Source organism: Monomorium pharaonis, chromosome 6 (assembly GCF_013373865.1).
Source record: "Monomorium pharaonis isolate MP-MQ-018 chromosome 6, ASM1337386v2, whole genome shotgun sequence".
In the NCBI taxonomy this organism is placed as follows: domain Eukaryota; kingdom Metazoa; phylum Arthropoda; class Insecta; order Hymenoptera; family Formicidae; genus Monomorium; species Monomorium pharaonis.
This window is the reverse complement of record NC_050472.1, coordinates 4935067-4960128: the sequence shown is the minus strand read 5'-3', so window position 1 is coordinate 4960128 and position 25062 is coordinate 4935067. Positions and strand designations below refer to the sequence as shown.

Here is a 25062-nt window from a genome sequence, read left to right as displayed (position 1 = left end):
ATATATTATAGCAGCTGCTATTTGATTAACTGTGACAAATTCAACTTACTGTATATATTAAAGTACAACATTCATTTACCCCAATCGTCTTTAACACAGATTGTAACTTATCCTCTGGTTCCTTCTTACCTATGTTTAATAAATCGTTCCACTGTATAAAAAAATAAGTAAAATAAATTTAAATTTAGTCTAAATATATATTATGGTTAACTTGACGTTACAAACATTTCAAAGAATTCTTTGATTGGCTCATTCATAAAATTCTTTGATTTTAATTGGGCAATTAAATGCTTCAAAACATTTGTAGCGTTATTTAACTGTAGCCTTTATAAAAAAAATATTAAACAAGTATAATGATCAATTTACGCTCAAAACATCCTTTTCAATGGGTACGCCGCTGTATTGAACAATTGCTTTTAAATCGGGCAAATCGTGTTTTATCTGTAAGATTTTTTGCAATTGTTTGTCATCTTCAACAACTATTATATTTGCTCGACTGTGTTCAGCGCAATAGTGGCACGCTTTTGGAGAATTTGTAGTATAAATTCCTGCAGCAAAGCCCCTAAAAAAGAACAAGAATCTATTTATAAACCAATGATCTATCTCAAAATTGGAAATACATGTAGTTAGAAATGTTATATTTTTTTATATCTGTATTGCCATATAAGCAATTCAATTGTAAGTGTGTAAATTATACATTTAGTTAAATATAAATCGTTTAGGATCTTTTACCCCGCGTATATAGTTGCGAGATTAGAAATGAACCATTCAGGACTATTGAATCCTAATATGCAAACACTATGGTGCCGTTCCAAACCTAGCTTCAGAAACGCTTTGGCAACAATTCTTACAGTAGACTCATATTCTCTGTAATACAAATTAATAAAGTTGTACAAGGTTTATTGTATTACCAAATTTAGATGGAAAGAACGGTTTTGTTAAAGTATATAAAAATGTAGCAGACCTGAAAATAATTTTGTTGGACTATCAAAATAATTATATGTATTTAGGATGCTCAAGCTCATTGCTAGAATATCAAAATTTTTTGTAACACTGCTTGATTCTTCACAATTTGATAGTCCAACAAAATTATTTTCATATCTATATCTATAATTAAAGTTTTAGACACCTTATAGTAAATCTTTTTTTTCGTGTGATTGATAAAGTCATCAAATCCTCCAAATTGAGAAAAAGTTTATATAAAAGCAATATTTATAGTTCATAAAACTATAAACAGAAAAATCAGAAGTCTAATTAATTATCTACTTGTATGCTGATAATAAAGGAAATTAAAAAACTATAACTTTTATACATACTGGAAAGTATACATAGTTCTTTTGCCATTGGCATCGGGCTTGGATACCAGTGCGATATGATCAGGATAAAGCTTTGCTGTTTTGGTTAAAACTCCAGGGACTGATACGGGCATGCATGAATCGGGCCCATTACTACCTAATTTTATTCGTACTCTGCCGTTGGCGTCACATGTGCTATCTACTTCCGTAGGCAGTACCTGATCAGGTCCTAAAATATTCAAAAATATTTTATGTAAAAAAATTAATCTATAAAAATAGATTATTTATGGAACAGAAAAAGACATTCTTTATCAGAGGTAGAATTTATAAATTGTGTGAATAGTTGTTAAGGTGATTCTTGCATTTAGGTTAAATATATAGATAGCCCAGAAAAAAGACATTAAATGAAAGATTAACGATTTTAGAATGTGTCTGCAACATTTTAGACTTTTTTATCGTTTGATTCCGGAGATATATGTCCGAAAACTTTGCTAATTTTATATGGTGATAATAGGGAAAGAGGAACCAGTTTGCACATTCGTGGAATATTTTCATACTTCTCGACTAAATGAACGAATAAAAAACTATTTAATTGATGCAATAAATATTTCTAAAGATACTGATGCGATACTAAACTGACTTAACCGTATCGTATATAAATAAAACAAAAATTTTGACAAATTTTCGACAATTTTTGACACGTCACAAGAGTCTTGGCGAACGTTTTGAATGGCTGCTTGGCAATGCGTTAACTGACACAAGGCGCGTGTCCTACCATTTTCTTATTCTGCCATTCTTTGTTTCGTTTTAGAATGGCTTTTGCATCGAAGCTGTTTGCTCATGTTTACACGCACTAACAGTTTAATTATGATGATACACCAGACGCTCCGGCGGTCAAATTGTTGCTAAATATATAGTTTTAACTATAGTCAAATTTGTAATACCGTGATACTGTGATATTTTCAATTTATAGCAACGGTTTAATGAGAAAAAACATTACGGAATAATTAATTTAAATGTATACTGATTTCTACATACTATATCATTCATATTTTTCACTAATAATTGCCTTTGTGACTTCAAGTACTGCAAGAACCACCTTAATATCTATGTAAAATAGAATAATGTATTGATGTTACAAATTGTAACTGACAATTGGAAAAAGAGTACGATAAGTTCAGTTACTAAAATTTTGTTGAATATATTGTTATATAAATTACCATCGAGACCAGTTTCACTAGCCGACGCATATCTGATCATTTGATTCTCCTGCAACAAATTTTACATCTTGTCTGTATATTTTTAAAATGTTTATAAAAATGTTGTGATAATAATTTTAGGTGAATTTAACTTTCTGTACACATGCTTTTTTTAAGAGAATGACCAAGCGCATTTTTTTTGCCAAAATGCTCTCTATCTACTGGGCTAACATACTATCTTTTTCTAAAAAAGATTAGCATCTAGAGAATAGACCTGGTGCCAATTCATGTATATTCTTTATTAAGGGAGTCGATTCTGTATTTCTGAAGAAAGTGAAAATGTAAAAAGTGAGCAGCACTGTCTCCATTGATTGGTGTATATGTTTAAGATTAACACTGTTACTCAATTTCACATTTTTACTCCTTCAGGAATACATAATCGACTCCTAGAATGTTTTTGAAAACTAATTTGTGTCACAAATAATTCTATTGTTTAAAATAAGTACTTGCTTTTCATATTTTTCTATAAATTTTTTTCTTTATTTTCCACTAACTCTTTTTTATGTTAGAGAGATTTTACAAAAATTATTAAAAAGGGTAAAAATTTAAGTGATAATTTTGATATAAAATGGGAAGAACAACGCCATCATAATTGAATGTTATAATAATATTTTTGTTGAACGTTATAATAATATTTAACAAATAATATTTAACACTAAAACGACCGACATTAAATGTATACCTATTTCTACCTTTTCATTTTTATTTGTAACTATTTTACGTATTTATTATTACTTTTAATTTTTTAAATATTTTTAAATTTAAATTTAAGTTGTTCGTTATTCGCACGCGCGCGGCAGAAGCGAGATTTGCCGATGTCGGCGGGAATATCGCAAGAGTCAGGAAATAGGCAAGGGAAGCAGGCATAATCAAATCACTACACGTTCTTCAATAGCAACATAGATGTAATTTAACTCTCACTTATTATTACTATAATTACACAATACAAAGGCTCCGATTGTGTTGAAGCTGCGACTCTCGACCACGCGCGACAAGACGAGACTGCCGCGAGATTTTCTGAGATTGAGCCGAAAAAGGCATCCGTGATCGATCACGCGAAAACGGAAGATGCGGAGCACAGCAGACTCCTGCGGATCACAAGAGCTGTCATGGCTTTAGAGTAAGATACACGCGCTCGGTGATGGTTCACACAGAATCGCCTCGGGAACACTACCCGCAAGCAGACGCCATCCGGCAAAAGCGAGCGATCGCGAACAAAGTAATTAATTCAAAAAGAAATTTAACGTAATCTAGAAATCTGAACCCGTTATTTTGATAAATTTGATTGTTCCAGTGTTAAAAATATTTCTTGTAATTACTTTAATTTTCTACACGGCGAGAATTTTCTTTTAATAATTATCTTTAAATTTTACTATACTTTTCACAAAATTTACTAAAATTTTGCTAATACTTTTATAAAACTTTAGTAAATTTTGTTAAAAGTATAATAAAATTTTTCAAGGTTTACATTGTCTCACAATTACCACGATTTTCAGGGTAATTTTTAAGAGAAAGTTCTTTCCGTGTAATTAATGCAAGTGCAAATAAAAAATGCATTGTTTAAAATGTAACTGCAATATATTTTTAATTTGTATCATTCGTGCACATTAAAATACATTATTTTTTGGTTACTAAATAATTCAACTTTTTGAACATCCGACCAGCTATTCTTTTTTTTTTATAGCTTAGAATGTCTATTTTATTTTGTAAAAGTAGTTTTTTGTAAGTTATTTAAAATTTATAAATTTTGGTATAATTATAACATTTATATAATAGTTTTTGTTATAATAATTAATAGCCTTAACAAAACTTTTTAAAAATGTTAAAGTATATGTATGTAAGAGTCACTGAAGAATCTATTTCCTACATTTGTAAAAGTAATAAAATTAACTCAAACGCAAATGACTCAATTGTGTACAGAAAAGATACATAAAAACAATGTTAAATTAAAATTATATTTAGCAGCGAGATCCGCTGTAGATCAAATACACAATCTTAACTTTATCTATATATATTTAAAAACAATAAGCAAGTGTTATATGCAAAGTGTTGAAATATAATTTGTTGTATACATTAATAATGATTATTTTTAAGATCATTTTTAAGATTAAACAGAAAATAAATTTATCTTTTATAATTATTAAAAATTTTCTGTATTTTTTAACTGTGTGACGAAAATAACTTTGTTTTGTTCATATAGCTTACTTATTGCATAAGATCCTGAAGAAATGAAATTGTTTAATAAATAATTGATGGTTTTACATAATATTAAATGTACAACTATAATTTCATTAATGTACACTTTTAACTGCGTTTTTGTTGGAATTTTTGTTTCTGCAGTGCAATTACAATGCTATTTTATTAAACAAGTTTTTATATCTTTGTCGACACAAAAGTTGATACAGGAATTATATAACCTTTTAAATGAAGTATGTAAATTATTTTTTATGTTTGCGTGCCTGTAATAACGTATATTTTATGTTCACACATGCAATTACATAACATTTAATAAAAAAATAGTTAAAAAAAATAGTTTAAAAAATCACATTAATATACCGTTTCGTTTTTAATAGTATTTCTTAAACAAAAGCTAAAAATTAAACTTTGAAATATAACTTGTAATAAATTACAAAAAGTATATGTATATATACTTAAAAAAATTTTTTTAGTAAATATATCTTTTAAATAAATATTTCTATTAAATCTATTTTAATATTTTCCCAGCTATATGAGATACGATACAATGCAAAAATAAAATCCTGTTTGAACGATTTTGAACTGCATAATATATTAGACCTACGTATGTATGGTAAAAATAAAATTTAATAAAGTCAGAAAAATGACGTTTGTACTTATTTTCTTAGCAAAGTTATCATTTGTGTAGTATCAACACCTGAGGAAATACATGAATGCATAAATCACTAGAGAAAATCTAATCAAATAATAAATATAAGTGCAATAAAGTCTGATAAATTTATTGTTGTTACTACTCGCAGCAAAACGCATTTATTTGCGCAAAATCTTTGAAAAATTATATGATTTTTCTTACAAATATTATACCTTATTATCCTGAGTATTCATCCTGAAAATTCCATTGACTCCGTGTGATTGTATGACTTGAGATATGGACATTATATCTGAAAGAAAAATGTGTAATAAAATATATGTAATAATATGTAATGAAATAGCGATAAAACATTAACATCTTAATAAAACATTAACATTAACATCTCATTTATGTCAAAAGGTTGGTTATGATTTATTTATAAATTTTTTGTAATACATTGATAGGCATTGATTATTAAATGGCGATTGACGTCAAGTGATTTCGTTTACGCAGCCATTTCGTATTTTAAATCCAATTGAATTTCAAAAGTTTCAATTATATATTTTAATTCTGTAAAAATGTCACCGGCAGACAATAGTATTTGCATAAAATGTGCGGTCAACATGTTAACTTACAAATTTGTTACACAGTACAAAGATATTTTAATAATAAATAATAAATAATTTCTAATTAAGAAAATGATTAATTTTGTATAAAAATGTTTATGTCTCAAATCAAGTAATGAATAAAACAGGATACAAAACATGATTATTGATTTTATATGCAAATAAGAATCTATTATATTACCATTGAAAAAAAAAGATACAGAAATAGAAATAGAAATGGTAAAAAATAACAAATCCCCTAATTAGAATAACAATTTAATTGCGACATTGTATTTATTTCCGAGCATGCCATTAAATTTCATAATTTAACAAATAGCCTTGTGCGTGATAAGGTTGTAAAAGAATATTATAATTTTATTGAAATGATATAATTTTTACAAATAAATATTTCAATTTTTATAAAACGTTTCCCAACAATTAAAATTTTATAATACTAGAACACTTTGTGCGCGCCATTTAGCCTTTTTATATTGAACGTTGCACTTATTCTTCTTCTATATTTATATTCAGTTTATATACAAACAATTTTATTCTCAAATGTTTTTTATTTATACTTATTTCTTATTTCTTTTCTCTAAAACTCTCTTTCTCACTCGCTGTGTTTCCTTTTAATTACAGATGCCTCTCTTCTAAAACTTCCAAGCTTCCTAGGAAACTTCCAAGCTTCCTAGGAAACTTTTAAAAAATTCTTAATACGTGATAAGCGTGCAATATGCAAAATTGTTTTAATTATTATTTAAATGTTCGAAGTACACGTGCAGCTATTAACATTTGTGGAAGACGCGTTATGTAAACTCGGAAATTGCGTTTAATTAAGCGTAAAAGTTATAATGTCACAATTTACAATTTTATGCGATTGCACTAGAAGACAGCGGTTTCGCCTTCTCAAGAAATCAGTGTTTTTCAAATATACATAAAAAACACCGTGACACTTACAAAAAAAAGAAAGAATATCACATAAAAAGCTATCATAAAAGTATATTAGATTGCAAGATAGACGCGATTAATAGAATACATTTACTTTGGCAATGTTTGTAATACAAATTAAATATTAATATACAGAGAAAAATTTTTTTATATTCCCGTAAAATTTGCTACAAGAAAACACTACACTAAACAAACGCGTTACTATTGTTATTCCCCAACCCTCTTTACTTTTTTTAGCGGAAAAAAAGGATTAGCAGTAGGAACTAAAATATAGCTGTGACAGCTAAAATGTCTTCTTATTCTAGGGACAGTTAATGCAGTTGCTGTTCAAGCTAAAATTATTCGCTACTTGCACTTAGCTATTATAGCAACAGATTATTGCTACTAAAAATAAATATCGCTTAGCTGAATGAAATTTAGCTACGGCTGCAACTTTTTTAGCTGTTTATGCTAATATACGCTTTTAATTCAGATAATAAACTTTTACGTTACAGTTAACGTCGTTTTGCTGTAATAGACAGAGTTTAGCTATGATACTAAGGCGGTAGCTGTTAGAGCTAACCTGGATTCAGCTATTGAAATTTAGCTGCTGTTACGAAGTTATTTTTTTCCGCGCATGTACTCTAAACATAAAGCGTTTTATGTGATAAATTTCAAAGTGGATCTTTATTCGACTAAGGTACTTATACCGTTTAGCATGAAAATAATTAAATTTATTATATATTTTACTATGTTCAAATATAAAATATGTGCGTAATAGATATTAATAAACTAGAGAAAATTACATAAAATTTTTTGAAATATGATATTGTACTACAATTATCGTGATTTTTAGAGTAAGTTGTATAAAAAAAAATCGTGTACGAGTTACATTTTGCATTACTCCGATGTAATTCGATAAAAAACCTATTTGCTTTTATAAATCTTCACATGGAAGATTGTAAAATTATTATATTTTAAAAAAAAGATTTATATTTTTATGTATAGTAAGTTTAATAAAGTGGTAATTCTAATAGAGTGAACAACGATAATATCTGTTACATATGCATAATTAAATGATTAAAATTAAAACTCAATATTTCTTCTCCTTTAAAAATCATGAATATTTAAAATAATAAATATATATAAAAAATTGTATATATCTGGAGAGAATAAGTTTTCTAAAATATTTAAAAATTTAGCTAGATTTAGATATGGAAATATTATTGTTAGATTTATCAAAATAATTGTGAAGTGACGTTTAAGCATGATTTTAATGTTGCAAACAGTTTTGAGATTTTAGCAACCCCAGCAATATTTTCTACATAATTATTTTATGGTCATGGTAAAAAATGATTTTTTAATTTTTATATACAACGAAATTTTTAGATACTTTAGTAAGTTTCTTTGTGTACATAACCATATTTAGAATAAAGTATTCAAAAATTGTAAAGTGATAAAAGTAAGGAAAAAATAAAGTATTCATTAAAAATTCTCGACAATTGTGCGATATACATATGTCGTGCTATTGTACATTTTAATCTCATTGTTTTAAATATTCTTTATTATTTATTTTTTATGACTAAATACATGAATATTATGTTACGTTACACATTATTAGAATTTTAGAAATATATATTTTTCGTAAATAAAACTTTTAATATATAATATTGTTATCTTTATTTTAGTTTTTTTTAGATTATTAGTTTCAAGATTATTTAGACTTTAATTCTGTTTATATAAACAATCTTAACATGTAATTTGAGAAGAAAAAGATAACATATTATTAAGTACATGATAAATGTTATATAAATTATGTATGTTACAAAATGTAGACAAAATTTACATAAAAATATAAGTCTTTAAATATACCAAGTTTTTGAATATAAAATAGAAGATAAATCTGCGAACAGTGAATTAACAGACAACATTAATTATATTTTATGCAGATTTATATTTTCTTGATTTTGAACTATAAATGTTATTTTTTCGCGCTATATTTATCTTTCTATAAATTCTATAAAAGTATGATAACACGTAAAAACTAAAAAAAGAAAAAATTGTTTTCTTATGTCGTTATAATTCAAAGTTAAACTGAATTATTATAGCAAATATGTATTGTAATGCTATAAAGTTAATATAAGTTATAAATAAGTTTAATCTTGTTGTCAACCAAACTGGCAAAAATTTATTGTTAAATTTACAACGTTTCGACCTCTACTTTAGATCCTTATCAAGTAACTAAAACATACAATATAACGCAATAGACATTAAAATCGATAACTATTTTGAAAACGTGTTAAAATAAGAAACTTAAACCTAAAAATCTACTTACAAGAGTATGTTCACGCATTGAGCAGTAAGAAAAGTTTCATAAGACACATGTAAGTCCATGTATCCGTGCCAACAAAATCATGGTCTATAAGTATAAAAAATATACCAATACAAAAATTAGGAACTACAACATTGAAAATATAAATAAATTAAAATACAACTATGATTAATAAGATTGTAGAATGTCGATTGAAATTTCTAAGCTAAAGTTAATAAAATATGTTAAAGGTAATTAACAATAACCAGCATTGCAATGAAATCAGTAAAGTATGAATAAATTAAAAAGTAATTAGACAAAAATAAAATAAAATAAATAAACAAATTAAATTGATCAATAGTCAAATAGCTAACTAAAATATATGGACTTACATGTGTCTTGTGTCGAAAGGTATAAGAAAAACTATCGTCATTATTACAAAATAAAAGTAATGTAATATGAGAGAGTGTCTGTTTATAACGAAGTCACAACAGGGACTGAGCGCAGACCAGAATAAAAAACAAATAAGACCGTTTCCTATCTATGTGCCTTTGATAACATTGTTATATATATTATCGAAATTATCAGTATCTTTTTGTAAGTTGATATTATTTACAAACGTTTTTATGTAGAACATTTTGACAATCTCCCTCTTTAATCTATGAGACTTCTGATGGAAGATTACCGGCTCAGACCAATTAAATAATATCATTTTAAGTCTTATGGATCGAGCTATTTTGCTTTTCGATGAAAGATACCACACTGATAATATTCGCTTGATAAAGTCAATTCTACTCAACAATTGTTTCCACAAAAAATTGTTTCAACAAAAAATTAATATAATATAAATATATTTACATATATTTTGTTATAATAAATTTTATAATAAAATTTTAATTATTATTATATATTGTTTTGAGATAATAAATCTAGGTACTAAAATATAGAAACTGTATACAAAATAATTCACAATATTATAATTTATGGAAAATTAAAATGTCCGTCTTATATATCATAATCTTGAGTTTTCTAGGTGATAAGAATAAACAAGAAAATGATTATTTATTCGCCAGTGATTACAAAAGAAAAAACAATGTAATTATTATGTGTGAACGTAGGTCGAGCCTCAGATCTCGAAGGAAACATACACATTAGACTTTAATGTATCCAATCATTTATTATTTTTTATTACACAAACTTTACCACATTTTTGATTTGTAAATGTTATTATTGATTTATATTTTTACGGCAACTCTTCTGTAATTTATTTCGTTTATATTGCTTTTTAGATGATATCTAGACACATATTATACCTCAAAATGTGTACCACATAATTTTACGTATCTAAACACTTGATAAGGACCGAAACCAACGGTCAAAACATTGTGTGCTATTTGTTGAATATATTTGGGGCCAGTCAGGTCAAACGTAATGATTACATTGATAAGAATAAAGTTGCTTATACATCAAACACTGCATCATGACTTGTGAAATTCTATCATGCATGCTTGCTTGATATTTCAAAGTTGTTGACCACAGCGATATTGACAGTTATCTTGAAATACTTAAAATACACAATATGTTTGTAAGATATATAAGTGATTATTCTTTTTATAATCTTTTATACCAAAGTAATTATGATAAACATAATTTACGCTTTCTTCTTTTATTTGCTTAATGAGAAAATTTATTATGTAAAGCGTTTGTCACGTGTTGAAAGTCTGAAAGTAACGGCTCGCAGTTTGAATGAACTAAAAAAAAAACAAGTTATACAATATTAAGCATTAAAATTCTGCCCCTATTTTTATTTGAATTGTGTTATTCACATATATGGTTTTATATACACTGAAAAAAATATTCTTCATAGTGTCAATGTATGACGTTTATTGATTAAAATTCATTAATATAATAAATTTTTTGTTAATAGCATATATATTACATTGAACCTTTTCATTAGCTATAAATAAATTTATTAATATAACAAATTATTCTTTGTTACAATAAATAAAACATCATGATAATAAAATAATTCATTGGACTAATTTTAATAAATTTTTTATTAGTAGAATGAATATTTCATTGGAATTTATGTACAGTTTTGATTCAGTGTACTATTGTAATTAACAAAATATTTCAATCTTTTTTAACTGTCACACATCTAAACGTAATGTTATGCGCAAATAATAGAAAATTTTATTTAAATGACATTAGCTATCAAAAACTGTATTAGCTGAAAAAAATGTACCATTATATTTCAGAAATTATTTTAAAGCTAATCTACAATGTGCTCTTTGCTTCCTATTTCTTACCTTCTACTTAATAAATTTTATTTTTTCAACAATTGTAAAAGATATAATATATCAAAAATTATACTAGATTGGTTTTTTTTCATTTTCATACTCATAAATGTGATTATTAAAGAGACAAATTGTATAATAAAATATTAATATAATAAATGTAATTTGACGTAAATATAATCTATACACAGAAAAAAATGTAATATAGCCAATGACATATGTGATTGCGGGCTGCCAACTACATAAAATACTCAATACAATAATATTTGCTATTAATGCAAGTGCAATGTTGATACTGCAATAGCATATATTATTGTATTTAGTATATCTGTAGTTGGCAGCTCGCAATAATATATCTTATTGAATATATTACTTTTATTTCAGTGTAGATAAAAAAGAGTTTATATATTTTAAAATCTTATTAAAATAATTCCTTAAAAACTAAAAAAAAGGTGGTCAACTATTTCTTAGATTTTACAGAACTTGTAACAAATACAAATTGTTTTTTAAATAAAAATTAATTGTGTATAAAATACAAGATTTTTAATTGACTTTTAGATTTTCAGTATTCAGATTTTGTACCTTTATTTCTTTTTTTTTTACTTTTTAGTGTTTTACCTAGTTATCTGAGTTTATCTAAGTTTTTAATGGAAAGATTAGAAATGACAACTGTTTCGTGCCAACTTCTTGCCTTACACAAGAGTGTAGAATTAAAAGAATTTTTTAAGATAGCTTAAAATATAAACATTCTGAAACATTCGACAATCTTACTGCTTTATTTACAAATTTAACATATATTTGCAAACAATCGCGCATGAAAAGTATTACGCTGAAAAGTATCTCGTTAACCTATTTTAATATTTTTGAATTGTATTATTAAATACAATGTATTTTAGTTTTCTAAGATTTTCAAATAAATTCTACAAGCTAAATGTGTAAGCTTAATCTTTTATTTAAAAAATGAGCTAAATTAATTGCACAATAATTTTTTTATAATAACAATTAAAATTATATACAAAATGTAATATAGAATAATAAAGTATCTTCTATATTTTTATTCTTTTTTCTAATTTTAGTTATATATTTTTTAAATTTTAGTCAATTAATTTATCAAATAATTTACATTTGTCTTATAATTCCAGATATCCACTTTTGCATTTACCTTGATTTCCTTGTTTATCAATTATCCAAACAAATAATTCCCGCGTGCTCGATTTAAACCAAAAGTCGGATTAACTACAAACCGTGCGGCAGCTCTTGTAACACTGATTTTTCAGTCAGAAGTAGAGGTCTACTTACGTCGATCACGCATGCATATGCCAATGTCTTGTGCATTATTAACAAAGTTTGTCTTTAACCTTTTGTTTTAATATAAGCTATACATGATGTTTATAAAGTCCGATTCTATCCTCTGTATTTCGGAAAAGATTCAAAATTATGAAAAACCGTAAAATACCTGTTTGATTATTTTGATAGATATTCTTTTAAGGGAGGGGGATGCTGGAGTTGTCTGTTTTACCAACAAAAAGATAATAATTTTTGTTTAACAATATCTTTTTATTTCTTTTATAGATTTGGAAATCTTTCTCCAGAATAAAAGAATACGCATTGCTATCAGTCTGTGGAGTAAAATTTCCTCCAAAAACGAGAAAAAATTGTTAATTTGCTGTCACATCATAACAATGTTTGCTTAATATAAAAGATCTACAGTTTGTACCTACGAAATTTGTATTCACAGACTAGTAGACGACGAAAACAAACAGTGTCGAGTTTCGAAAATTAGATTTTAGTGCCTAATTGAGACGAAATAAAAAAAAAAAAAATTGTTAAACGAAAATTTAGGTTATATACGCGTAAAAAGTCGATAGAGCAATAAAAAAATATATTTTTTGTCCTCGATATAAAGTCCAATTCACAGATGGATATTAATATGTGTACTTTAATTCTGGAAAAGAATTTCCAAATTTATAAAAGAGATATATACGAAATCTCATTAATGATGTGCATGAATGACTCTACATTATCGACCTCGATCAAGTTTGAGAGGCAGTCCAGCATCGCCTTAAAGAGATAGAATAGCTTTTCGAAATAATTGAAGACATATTTCGCCGTTTTCCATTATTTTGAACTGTTTCAAAATATAAGAAGTAGGAACAGACTTTAGATATTCTATCTAATACGCATGATTAAAATCAGTCTTTAATAGCGTTATAGAAATTTATATAAATTATTATTATTATTAAATTACGAGTTACATTAAATTTATAATAGAGATTAAATTTGTAATTTGTAATTGATTACACTTTTCGAATTATTTTCAAATTTTCATGCATATATGAAATGCGTATGTTGTTTAAACTCACGCTATTAATTTTTTTACAGTTTAATTGTGCTACTGATGGCAAAAATACGATACAGATATATCTGAAGGTTATATCCGAATTGACTTTTATGTATTTTTAAAAACGTTATCGTAAAACATTATCGTAACACATAATATCAGAAATTAAAATAAGATCTAATTTCCTTATTATTAGCTATTTATTTATCTGTTAATTATAATACTTATATAAAGCAGGCTTGGTCAAAACTTTATTCGCGAACTAACATTTCCATTTTTCCATTTCAACGTTTTGCATAAAAGATGCCCGGTCAATCTCATTATGCGTATATTTGGCACAAGTCACTATCGTATCTTTTAATTAATATAATGAAATAGAAAGTAAATAAAAAATGCTTGAACTCTTCTGAAGTCTCAAGGCCTTAAAACAGGATTTTGTTAATGACAAATACGCAATAGTTGAATGTTTGCGCAAGAAGAATTGAATCCATAATGTATATATTTGTGTATTAAAATAATACATTTATAACAAATATAGTTATTAATATTTAACGATTACTTGAATTGTCAATAATGCACTATATTTTTGATGATAGAATGAAATAATGCATCATCATGAACCTCAAGCAATACATATTAGTCAAAAAGACATCAAATTGACTCGAAATTCGTCATTGATTTAAAATGACTTTAACTTGATTCTATTTTGACCTCATGTTTTTTTATTAACTTCTATTATATCTGATATGTGGATGCATTATTTGCGTAAATTTGTGTAGGAAAAGTGATATCTGTAAATAAATAACAATATATATATATATATATATATATATATATATATATATATAGTGTATATAACTACAATTAACATGCTTTTAAATTAATATTTATTAATAAATAATAAATTAATATTTATATTAATTTATAATAAATATGAACTTCATTTAATTTAACTATTGCAAAACAAAATTTATTAAATGCTGTTGCAGATCCACGTGTCTTGATAATCACTATACACTGGAACCCCGCGTTAGCGGACTGTTCGGGGCTTTCGTCTGCTAACGCGGGGTTATCTCCTATTGCTTGGTTTCACTCCCACTCCGTGAAATACGCGACTGCATTGCTCATTGCTATCCCCCACACACGCTACTCATGTGGGCCGAGTGCATATGGAGGGGATAGTTTCCGCTAACGCGGAGTACGCTAACGAGGGGTTCCAGTGTAATTACTTTTTTCCTGCAATTATCCACAAAACAAAAAATAAGCAGTGATATATATGTGCTCGCAGTGACGCACAGTTATCGTAGGATTTTTTCCCACATGAGAACTTCCGACTGAAGAATCTCAAAATGTGTTGCATATGTGCTTGCTTGTAGATTGGATAAATTGATTGATATATAATACGTAAGCGTTGAACAAGTCATATTGTTAAAAAGGATTTAAGGAATGTATATGTATATATATACATATAAAATTAGTACCAATATATAATCTTTTTCTTTTATTCACATAAATAATTATAAATGTCAAAAAGCTTAATATAATTATATTAAAATTTATTAATATCATTAAAATTGTTAAAACTTTTTCCTAATAATTCTTTATAATTTATATATTTATTTTTTATTTTTAATAATTATAATAAGAAATAATATTTTAATATTATCTTCTATTAGTTTTAGCATTTTTTAATTATTTCTAATTCTATTTTTAATTGTTTCATTTAAAATTCATTCCTAAACTTTGTTTTAAAACCATGTGTTCGATGTAATACTCTCGAGATTTCCGGCGCCAGGCTTTTAATCATCGTTCATTATCTACCTAAATCCAGTCACGGATATTGAGCACCGCCGGAAATGCACAGAAGTGACGTGTCCCTTTATACACCGACTCGAGCTTTGATTGCGATCGTTCAACCCCCAGCAACGTACCTCACCCTTTTCTCGCTCTCGCCAACGCCATCCTGTACATTATTATTTCATGACAGTCACACCGTACGTGGAACTGTCTGTTACGAGCAAGCGACGAGTTAAAGGCGATTGTAATGTAATCGATTACGAAAATCTAGTTGTACGCGCTATTAACTTTTGTGTATGATAACAGATCGTTATTTAGTATTAATATTTTGTTATTTTTTTTATTTATACGTGTCGTATAAATCTTAAAATTTTAAAAGAATAGAATTAAAAAATTATATAATAATACAAATATATTATAATATTATACATATATGTATATTATAATAAAAATATATATTAACACAAATTTTTAATATATACAATATGTATGTATAACGTTTCAAAATTTATAAATAAAATTTACATAAAATGTATGATGTAATGTTAAACAAACTTTATAAAAAATTTATCTTAAAAAAGCAATAAATAAAAAGGGCGAAAAGAAAATAAAAGAATATTAATTTCTTTATTTTATTTTATTTATTAATAATACAGCTTATGTATAATTTTTTTAACAATTCGTTCCAAAGCTAAATACATAAGCGTGTTTGAACTTTCTAATTACTTCTACCGAGAAGTAATAGGAGAAGATGGACAATTGTCCACTGGTTTGTCCGGTTGTCCATCCGTCTATTGAATCATCTGCCAACGAGTTTAAATTTCATCCACGTCCGTCCAACGATGGTAAGCAAGAAGTTAATTAAATCGTCCGCCATCTCAACATTCTCAACTCAAGGATCGACAAAAAAGCTTTTACTCACTTGGACTTTGTCTATTATTGCCATGTATGTCTGCAAGGCTAAAAGACATTAATAAACTTTTTTATGTGATTATATACACATATAGAAATAATTACATAAATTTATTACGTAAGCAAAAAATTGAGTAATTAATAAATTAAAATGAGATAAAATAACCATAGTTTTACTTTAACATTTGATGCATAGATTTTAATTATATATTATTATTGAAGTTTGTGTAGGACAAAATTTGAATATTTTATAAACGAAATATTCAGCTCAAAAAATTGCATTTAATTCCGAAAACTTTTTTGAATAAAGCAGATTTCAAGAATATACTTTTTAATTGTACACGGAAAAAACAATTTTGTAAAAGTATCTAAAATTTTATCTGGATACAAATCTAAAAATAATTTTATTAGACCATCAAAATAATTATGTTGGACGTTCAAATTTATTGGGCTCAGTGTGTCAAAACTTTTTGCAGCGTTGTCCATTATACTTTAGTTTGATTTATTTTGATAATCCAACAAAATTATTTTCAGATCTATATCCAAATTTTTAGATACTTCGGCGTTTTCTTTTTGTGTACACTTTAATGCAGCTTCGAATGGAAACTTATTTTATAAATCTCTTTTTTCACGCGAATTTGGGTTTTCTCACGCGTATCGGCGGCCGTTTAGTGCTTCCTCGAGATACGAACGCTTCTGACCATCGCTCCGTGGGCCACCCCGAAATCCTGTTGAAGCGTGCGCCCCATTTCACGGTTGTTTCGTAAGGAGCCGGCCGGGTCCTTTGAAATACACCACTTCGCGGCGAAGATCTGAGGCGAGCCGCCGAGAAAGGATTTTCGCGCTCTTGAGCCCTCAATTTCTCCCCTTTTCGACGGGATCCTTCGACCGGGCGCGATGTACTCTCTCGATTTACCCAACTTTTGGAAATATCGATCCGGCCGGGTCCTTTTGATCCTTAGAACGTAGCCGATGCGCCAGATCGAGCATGAAAAGAAGAGGACTATATATGCGAGGGCGGATTTTCTTATTCTTTTCTTTACAATCGCCTACTCGTGAGAGTTTATTAGATATCGATATTACATCCGGGTAACGGGTGATTCATCAAACGGAGACAGGAAGTACTGCTTAGGTACAGAAAGTCCCCGTTACGTCCTCGAATTTAAAAGGATTGAAAGAAAAGTGATCAAACCGTTTGGATACCTGCCATTTTGGTTATAGCGAATGAGTTTAACTTAGGAGAATTTTAATAAAGGTCTAGCATATTAAAAAATATTAATGTCATTTATTATTAAATAATAGAAAAAAATCATAATTGTAAGAAAATTATTTAAAATAAAAATTAACATGTTTTAAATTACAGAAAAGAAATTTAAGAAATACGATTTAAAAGTATTCTAAATAAAGTATATATAGAAAAAGTATATATAGAAAAAGAAAAGAGATTATTTGTATTTTTAGTCATGTATACTTATAAAGCCTAAAATTATTTGTTGAACTTTCAAGACAAAAAATATGTTTATCTATTATAAGTAATATATTTTATGGAAATTTTATTTAAAAAAATCCGCTCCTTGATCATAATCTTCCCACATATGTCTCCATTCCGGAAACAATCGGCGAGAAACGAATCGGTATCACGGTCGACATTTCAATTTTTTTATCATGCATCGCTTCCGGAAGGTGTAAAAAAGCTTCCGTGGGACAACTCGCAGTGCAGCAGCAGACGGCTTTAACACACTAAGGATCAAGTTATGCATTTTCTACGGTGGTCCGAAGCGTTGGGGGAAGCGCAGCGCCCAGGAAAATCGAAGTCCCGACGACCATGTCGAATCGATTAGAATGCGGTGCACAGGGGTGCTCGTCCACCTTTGTGCACCACCGAACGTGTAATTTCAAGGTATTTAAGTCGGTTAACGAGATTTTCATCCCGCTGCCTGAGGAATGAGACCATTTTAAATATTAAATGTTTCTACGTGATTCTCAAATTATTGAAAAAACATATAAAACTTTGAAATTGTTTCGAATTCAAGGAGAATAACAATAAAAAGTTATATTATATATCTTTAAATTAAAATTGTTTTTATATTTCAGTAAATTATTTCTTGGAATATCAAATGGTTTAATTCTTTTATTTTAAAGTAATATTTTTATGGAACAATAAAATTATACTATTTTTATATTTTTAATTTTCTAATAAAAAAGTATAATAAATATGAATACTATATTTAACAATAAGCTTAATATTGTGATATCAAAAAAAAGATATACAATTCATATCTATGTTTTATTTATAATATATCTGTGTATTATATCCAGACTGTTCTCTCATGACAAAGATCAGATAATTTGACAGATTATGCACGTTATCATGCGATAATTCTTTCCAGCCAATTGGCTGAAATCGTACCACGCTTTACCTACACTCCGCAAACTATCGCACGCGACACGTGTCGGTCACGTGCCGGAACCAGAGCTGTAACAGTGCATCTCGGTGCGCATATTTGTCCACAAAGTGCGTGTCAGTTCGATCAAGAATTGTCCACAGATAACGGGTGTCCCGACAAAAAAAAAAGACCGGACAGTCATAAAATAATAATCCGCTCTGCATCTGCGGCGTCGAAGGTGCCACGTGGCGACATGAGAGGCTTTAAAAAAGTGATCAAAAAAGAGAAGAATAGCATTTAAATGAAATAGATAGTGTTATTTCGACACTTGAGGTCCCGAACAATTTGATCCATATGTCGACGAAAAGCATTTAGGACAAACATATATAAAATCGTTTATTAGATTTTTATATTAAATATTCTATTAAATTTTTGTACTAAATTAAATGTTTATACATCAAGTTTATAAATTTGCGAGAAGAAATGGCAAAGCATAGAGATAACACATGGATAATTTGTCAATAATTTACAAAATAAAATATTTACTTTATAAAAAGATATGAATGACAAGTTACTGTCTAATTTTATTAAATATACAAATATGCAAAGAGAATACCGTAAAGAATGATCCCAGAGCGATTAATCATCGCTTTTTCACGCCTCCGTCGTATTTCCCACCGTTATCAGCCGCGTGTCTATTCGTCGCATCCGTCATCGATCTTCTTCTTTAAACGGATATCTCGAGTTAACGCGATGAACGACGGCGGTCACGTGCGGCTCGGCTGCGGGTGCGCGAGAACGGAGACTACGAAACGAGGAGGAGTGAGCGCGCGAACGAACGCCTTCGCCACGTGTCGGTATCACCAACCCTGAATCCGGCGACACGTGTCAAACGAGCAGCGAGTGTAAAAGTTGACCGTAATTGAGATATCATAGCCGAAGGAGAGATTCCCGGCTAATCTCGGCGGTTTCGCGCCCTCCGCTGCCACGTGTCGTCCATTAGACTGGCAAATTCGTTGTTGGTGGCACTTGGCGCGTCGATTAGAGTAATTAACATCACGACGATGGGAATCAGGCGCGATCTAATTGTTTAAGCAGATACGGTTTGACCCTTATTATTCGCGCTTGTTTAATTGCTAAAGTTGGATAATGACTACTTTTATCTTAATTTTAAACGAGTTAATTTTTTTAAACTTTCACTTTAGTTATTTTTGAAACACGTGAACGTTTAAACATTTAAATATCTCTTTGGCAATACATTCGCTCAGAATCAAATTATTCTCTTGGAATATTCTTGTCTCGAAAATTATGCGGATGAAAGAATCGACGGATGATTCAAACAAATTCAACAATACCGTGATTAGAAGTGGTAAAACAGTACGGCAGGATTGAGCGCGATCAAATGAAATTGCCGGAGGATATTGGAGCAGCCTGTCATGTAGTGAATGTTTACAGCACGTGATACGCCCGTAGCAGTTTGCAGAGGGGTTCAATTAAAACGCTCGGTCTGTTGAAGTGATTTACACAACCATTTAGGTGTACGCAAACAAATACAAATACATATAAAATGAAATTTTATCGGAAACTTTTAAGCTCTAAATAGGAAAACCTCTTGATACGATTGAACGCCGTCTAGACGACCAAGAAAAGATTAATAACAATATTATTATCTTTCTAATTGACTCACATAGATTTCGTATCGTGTATACAGGGATTAAATGAGAAGAGAAGAGAGAGCGTTGTATCGTACGAGGGATACATAAAAAAACAATTCTAGACGATCGTAGACGTTAACGTCATTGTCGTAACGATTCGTACGGCCGGTTCAATCGTTTCGTGCTCAGGCTATTCACAAAAGCACCCCTGGCTCCCATGCGGATGATCATAGGCGCCCGCACTTAAATCTGATTCAGATAACGGCTCTCCTCAGCGCGAGTACAAACGAACTACGTCGAAATACATGCGATTACCTTTCAAAGAAAAAATCCGATCGATCGATTGTATCAATAAACCATAAATTAAAGACAAAAAATTTTCTCAAAGTAAAAGAGCCTTGTGATCTCTATAAATCGCATCTTGTATCAACGTGAGTTCGTTAAAATATCTAAAGATTTACAAATAATTAAGATACTCAAGTACGATAAGCAATGCTGCAAAAAGTTTTGATATTTCAGCAACTGACTTGAGAGTCTGGCATAATTATTTTAATAATGTAACAAAGAATTAAAAGATTTGTATTCGCAAGGGAACCTCGCGAACCCGAAAATTTTGGTTTTAATGAAACTTGGCATAAATGTAGAAGGAGTAAATACATAAATTTAAATTTTTCTCGTTGCTCAAGAAACGGTTTAAAAAATTGAAATCATCCTTCAAAAGTTGAGGGTTTTTGCCTTGTCTCCATATATCTCGTAAACTAAACAAAATATCGAAAGATGTTTTATACAAAAGTTTCGTGAGGTTCCCCTGTCAGTTAAATTTTAAGACACTTTGCAAAACCGTTTTTCCCGTTATTCAAATTAATCTTAATTAAAATGTAGCAAGAGATTGCCCCAACAGCTTCCCCTTTATTCGCAAAAATAGAAACGTTCGACGTCCGGTTGTCCCTCAAGACAAAAAAAAAAGGTAATACGGGTTAAGAGTTAGGTCGGCAAATTCGATTTCCGTTAACGGATGAGAGAAGACCACCGGCGGTTACGTGGTACTCCAAAGGGAGTGAAACAAAGTGGTCACATTAGAATCCCATCGAGATACCTCCCGATCAGAGATACCTTCCGCGGCGGCCAGGTGAGCCAACTCGAGCGAATAACGCCTTTTGACGTTAACGCCAGCCAAGCCTCTCGTGTGCCCCGTACGCCGTAAACGCGCGTCGACGCACAATGGCCAAGCAGATCGTAATCTTCCGCCCCGGTCCCCAGTTACCAGCGACCATTACCATTATATTTGTACTCGTGTACTATCACCTCATTGTCTCATTTATCTGCCGGAGCGTCACTAAGAAGAGGGACCGTCTTTCATATTAAATAGCTTTCTTTTTTTTTCGTAACTTTAAATTTATTGCGCTCGAATAGATAACAAGATGATAATAATATTACTACACAATAATTCTGTAACTGTAATATTTTAATAAATATATAATAATTGTAGCTTTAGGAATAAATCAATTTTAACAAAAATAAAATTTACATTACGCGTCAATACGAGTGTTGTTAGAGCATAAATGCTAAGGAATATTATTCGATTAATTTTTTCAATTATATAACAAATGTAATTAAATCAGTTTACAAACTTTTTGATTTTAAATCTAGAACCTCTTCAGTGTAACAAAAATTGACAGCAATAACAGAATTCCGAAATAACAGCTAACAATATTTCCTTCCATATTTATTTAATAATATTAATAATATGTTTATTTTAATAATATCACATTATCTTAATTTTTTGTATATAAATAAAGATGACTAATTCTTTGAATTTTAGTTCCAGTTTGCACAACGTAAGATATTCCTCGACACACAGCTTTCTCTCACTTCGATGAGTTACGAAAAAATCTTCGTTCGCCGCGAATTTTCGCCGCATGAGTCATTGATTACGATAAAAATGGGATTTACCGACTCATCGCATCGCAAAATCCGAGACGGACCGAAGCAGGAGACAGGAGCTCGTTTCTGGGGAATACTCGACGAGGGAGGGTGCCTTTGTCCGCGCAGTTCGCGAGAATCCATCCTCTCCGCGTCCCGAGGGATTCCTCGTGTATTATATTACCGGTCGCCCTCCTAGGAGCGATCATTATCTCTTTAGGAACTCGGGGCCAGGAATATGGGCCAAATAACGTAGGAATTATCCTCCGTATTAATAATAGCCACGCTATCACCGCGCAAGAAGTATATTTCCGAGCGATTAATAAAAATCCAGATTATTAAACAGTGAGACTTCCAAATTTTGCATTTTTAGTAAAAATACCCTTCGTGTATTCTGTACTTTTTTAAAAATAATCTTAAATCAACCTCTTTCCAACATAAAACGGGCCTTTAAAAAAAAAACACACACGCGTGTTGCACGTATAGTAATCATCGCAGATGCTGCCGGCCACTCGAGAACGAAGTGGTCCGGTCCGCGAGCAAGTAAAACAGTTGCCGTTGGCCGTAAAATAATATCGTCGAGAAAAAAAAGGACCGCACGCGCCATTGCTCCTCTATTGCGATGCTATAAGATAAACTTGGCCTGTAAATAGGTGCTCGAGTCGAAACGGATTCGCTCGATGAACAGATTATGTGATATTTTTCATCGCAAATAATTTCAAACTTCTCTCTTACATCACGTTATCTATCGATGAAAGCAGATCTACTTCCATGAGAAACATTATCGATTATAATTACAATAAATAATTATTTATAACATTAAATAAATTTATATTTATATTTTTCAAAATGTCGTTATAGAGTAAATGCAAGTAATATGGAAAGGCTTATTTAAAAAAAAAAAGCACTGCATTCATTGATGACACTCGCTAGAAATTGATGAGTTGTTGCAAAACATATTACTAACATGTTTCTTAAAAGTTCTAATAAATTAAAAGTCTTGATATACATTTATACCAAAGTAATGTTAATTTAAAAACGGATATTCTATCTATCTTTTTACCTCACTTCACATTATATATTTTTTTACAAAGGTTATATTACTTACAATTTTAATAGAAATCCATTTTCCACCGCGAGGGCCTCACGAATAATATTCTTTTTATCTCCATTCTGCATCCCCTTCGTCGTAAGTCGCCGGGGTCAAAGGAAAACACGGACTCCCAAAGGATCCGATCCCCGCGGGGAGAAACGAAATACTGATAAAAATCGCTACATTTTTTTCCCCTGAAAACAAGGTCCAGCGAGGCAGGACGGTGTCAACCGTCCTTTCAGTGTCAACCCCTATGTGACAATCGTCCACGCTCCGTCGGACGAGGTGGTGTCTCTCTCTCTCTCTCTCTCTCCTGAACTAGGGTACCTGTAACCCCCGCAGTTTCAGCGGTATAAAAACGTCCTTCCGGACGAACGCGTCCGCAGAATAGAAATCCCTCGTACGCGATAATGCGAGCGCGGCTCTGTCCCGTTCCGACGATTATGAACTGTCGCTCGAAGACGAATGCTAATCAGATTCTAATTCGTTCGCCCACGTTCGTCGTCCAGGCGAATTAATATGCGCGCATAAACAACGCGTATACGTCATTCGACCTGCGTCACGGCATCGCCCTTTTAATTCGCACATTTCGTTCTCTTAATATTATTGTACATAGAGACATTCAACAGCTAACAGAATTATGAATTGATACATCGAGACAGATTCGTCGAGATCTAATTGTGCGATATAATGAATGCAACTTGCATCTTTTTTTCTTATCCTTACGCGGAACACGAATTTTGACAGTATCGGTTGATGGATTACGAAAGCGTGACAGATGACGCGCTGTGTTTTGAAAAGAAGCGAAAACTCGGGTGCGAAGACACCCTTCGGATGGCAGGGGGGGGGGGGGGAAGACTTTGCTGCCGCGCGATTTTCAGCGGAAAAAAGTAAACGAGTTCCGTGCAGAGCTGCAGCCACGCGGCAGCTGCGACGAGCGAAGCGTGAGGGAAGCGTGATCAAGATCACACTTCTGGAAGACTGCCCTAAGTCATGCTAATCGAACAGAATATTGATCAGGTGTTTATCTGCCTACGTGTAAATCGCTTTTAAACGTAATTAAAATAATGTATTCAAGGCAACGTATTAAAGGCGCTTTTAGTAATTGAGATCAATTGACGGAAAATTGTGCCCGAAATAGCTATATTGAATCTTGCTGTCTGGTTTAACTGATTCCTTAAAATTCCTTTCTCAATCTTACAGACAAAAATTATATATTACATGCAGCTATTACGTGCATATAAAAATCTCACCTTAATTGTTGTGAAAAAGAAAAAAATTTTAATGTCATTGCGCTTGACCGAAGCATTTATAAATCAATGACCACCAGAACTGTTGAAATTTCCATTTATAGCACCTACATGATTTTCCAACGGAGAAGGGTTAACAGAATAAGTCGCCCCCATTGAGTCGTCGCCCATTATCCAACCAGA

At 30.1% G+C, this 25062-nt stretch overlaps 1 protein-coding gene across 15 annotated transcripts in view; it reads right to left on the bottom strand.

Moving 5' to 3' along the window:
- Positions 1-25062, bottom strand: part of LOC105830577 (long-chain-fatty-acid--CoA ligase ACSBG2-like) — a 47470-nt gene that overhangs the window by 2684 nt on the left and 19724 nt on the right. For 10 of the 15 annotated variants that reach the window (XM_036288123.1, XM_036288114.1, XM_036288118.1 and 7 more), the window contains 6 exons: positions 5615-5691; positions 2516-2564; positions 1317-1524; positions 733-867; positions 367-562; positions 50-151 (listed from right to left, as the gene is read on the bottom strand). In XM_036288123.1, the coding sequence (XP_036144016.1) occupies positions 50-151; positions 367-562; positions 733-867; positions 1317-1524; positions 2516-2564; positions 5615-5691 (767 nt within the window). Of the gene's footprint in view, positions 1-49; positions 152-366; positions 563-732; positions 868-1316; positions 1525-2515; positions 2565-3475; positions 3850-5614; positions 5692-9248; positions 9333-9616; positions 9767-12683; positions 13347-25062 lie in introns of those variants that run through there. The other 5 variants (XM_036288127.1, XM_036288126.1, XM_036288125.1 and 2 more) reach the window with 5 other exon arrangements.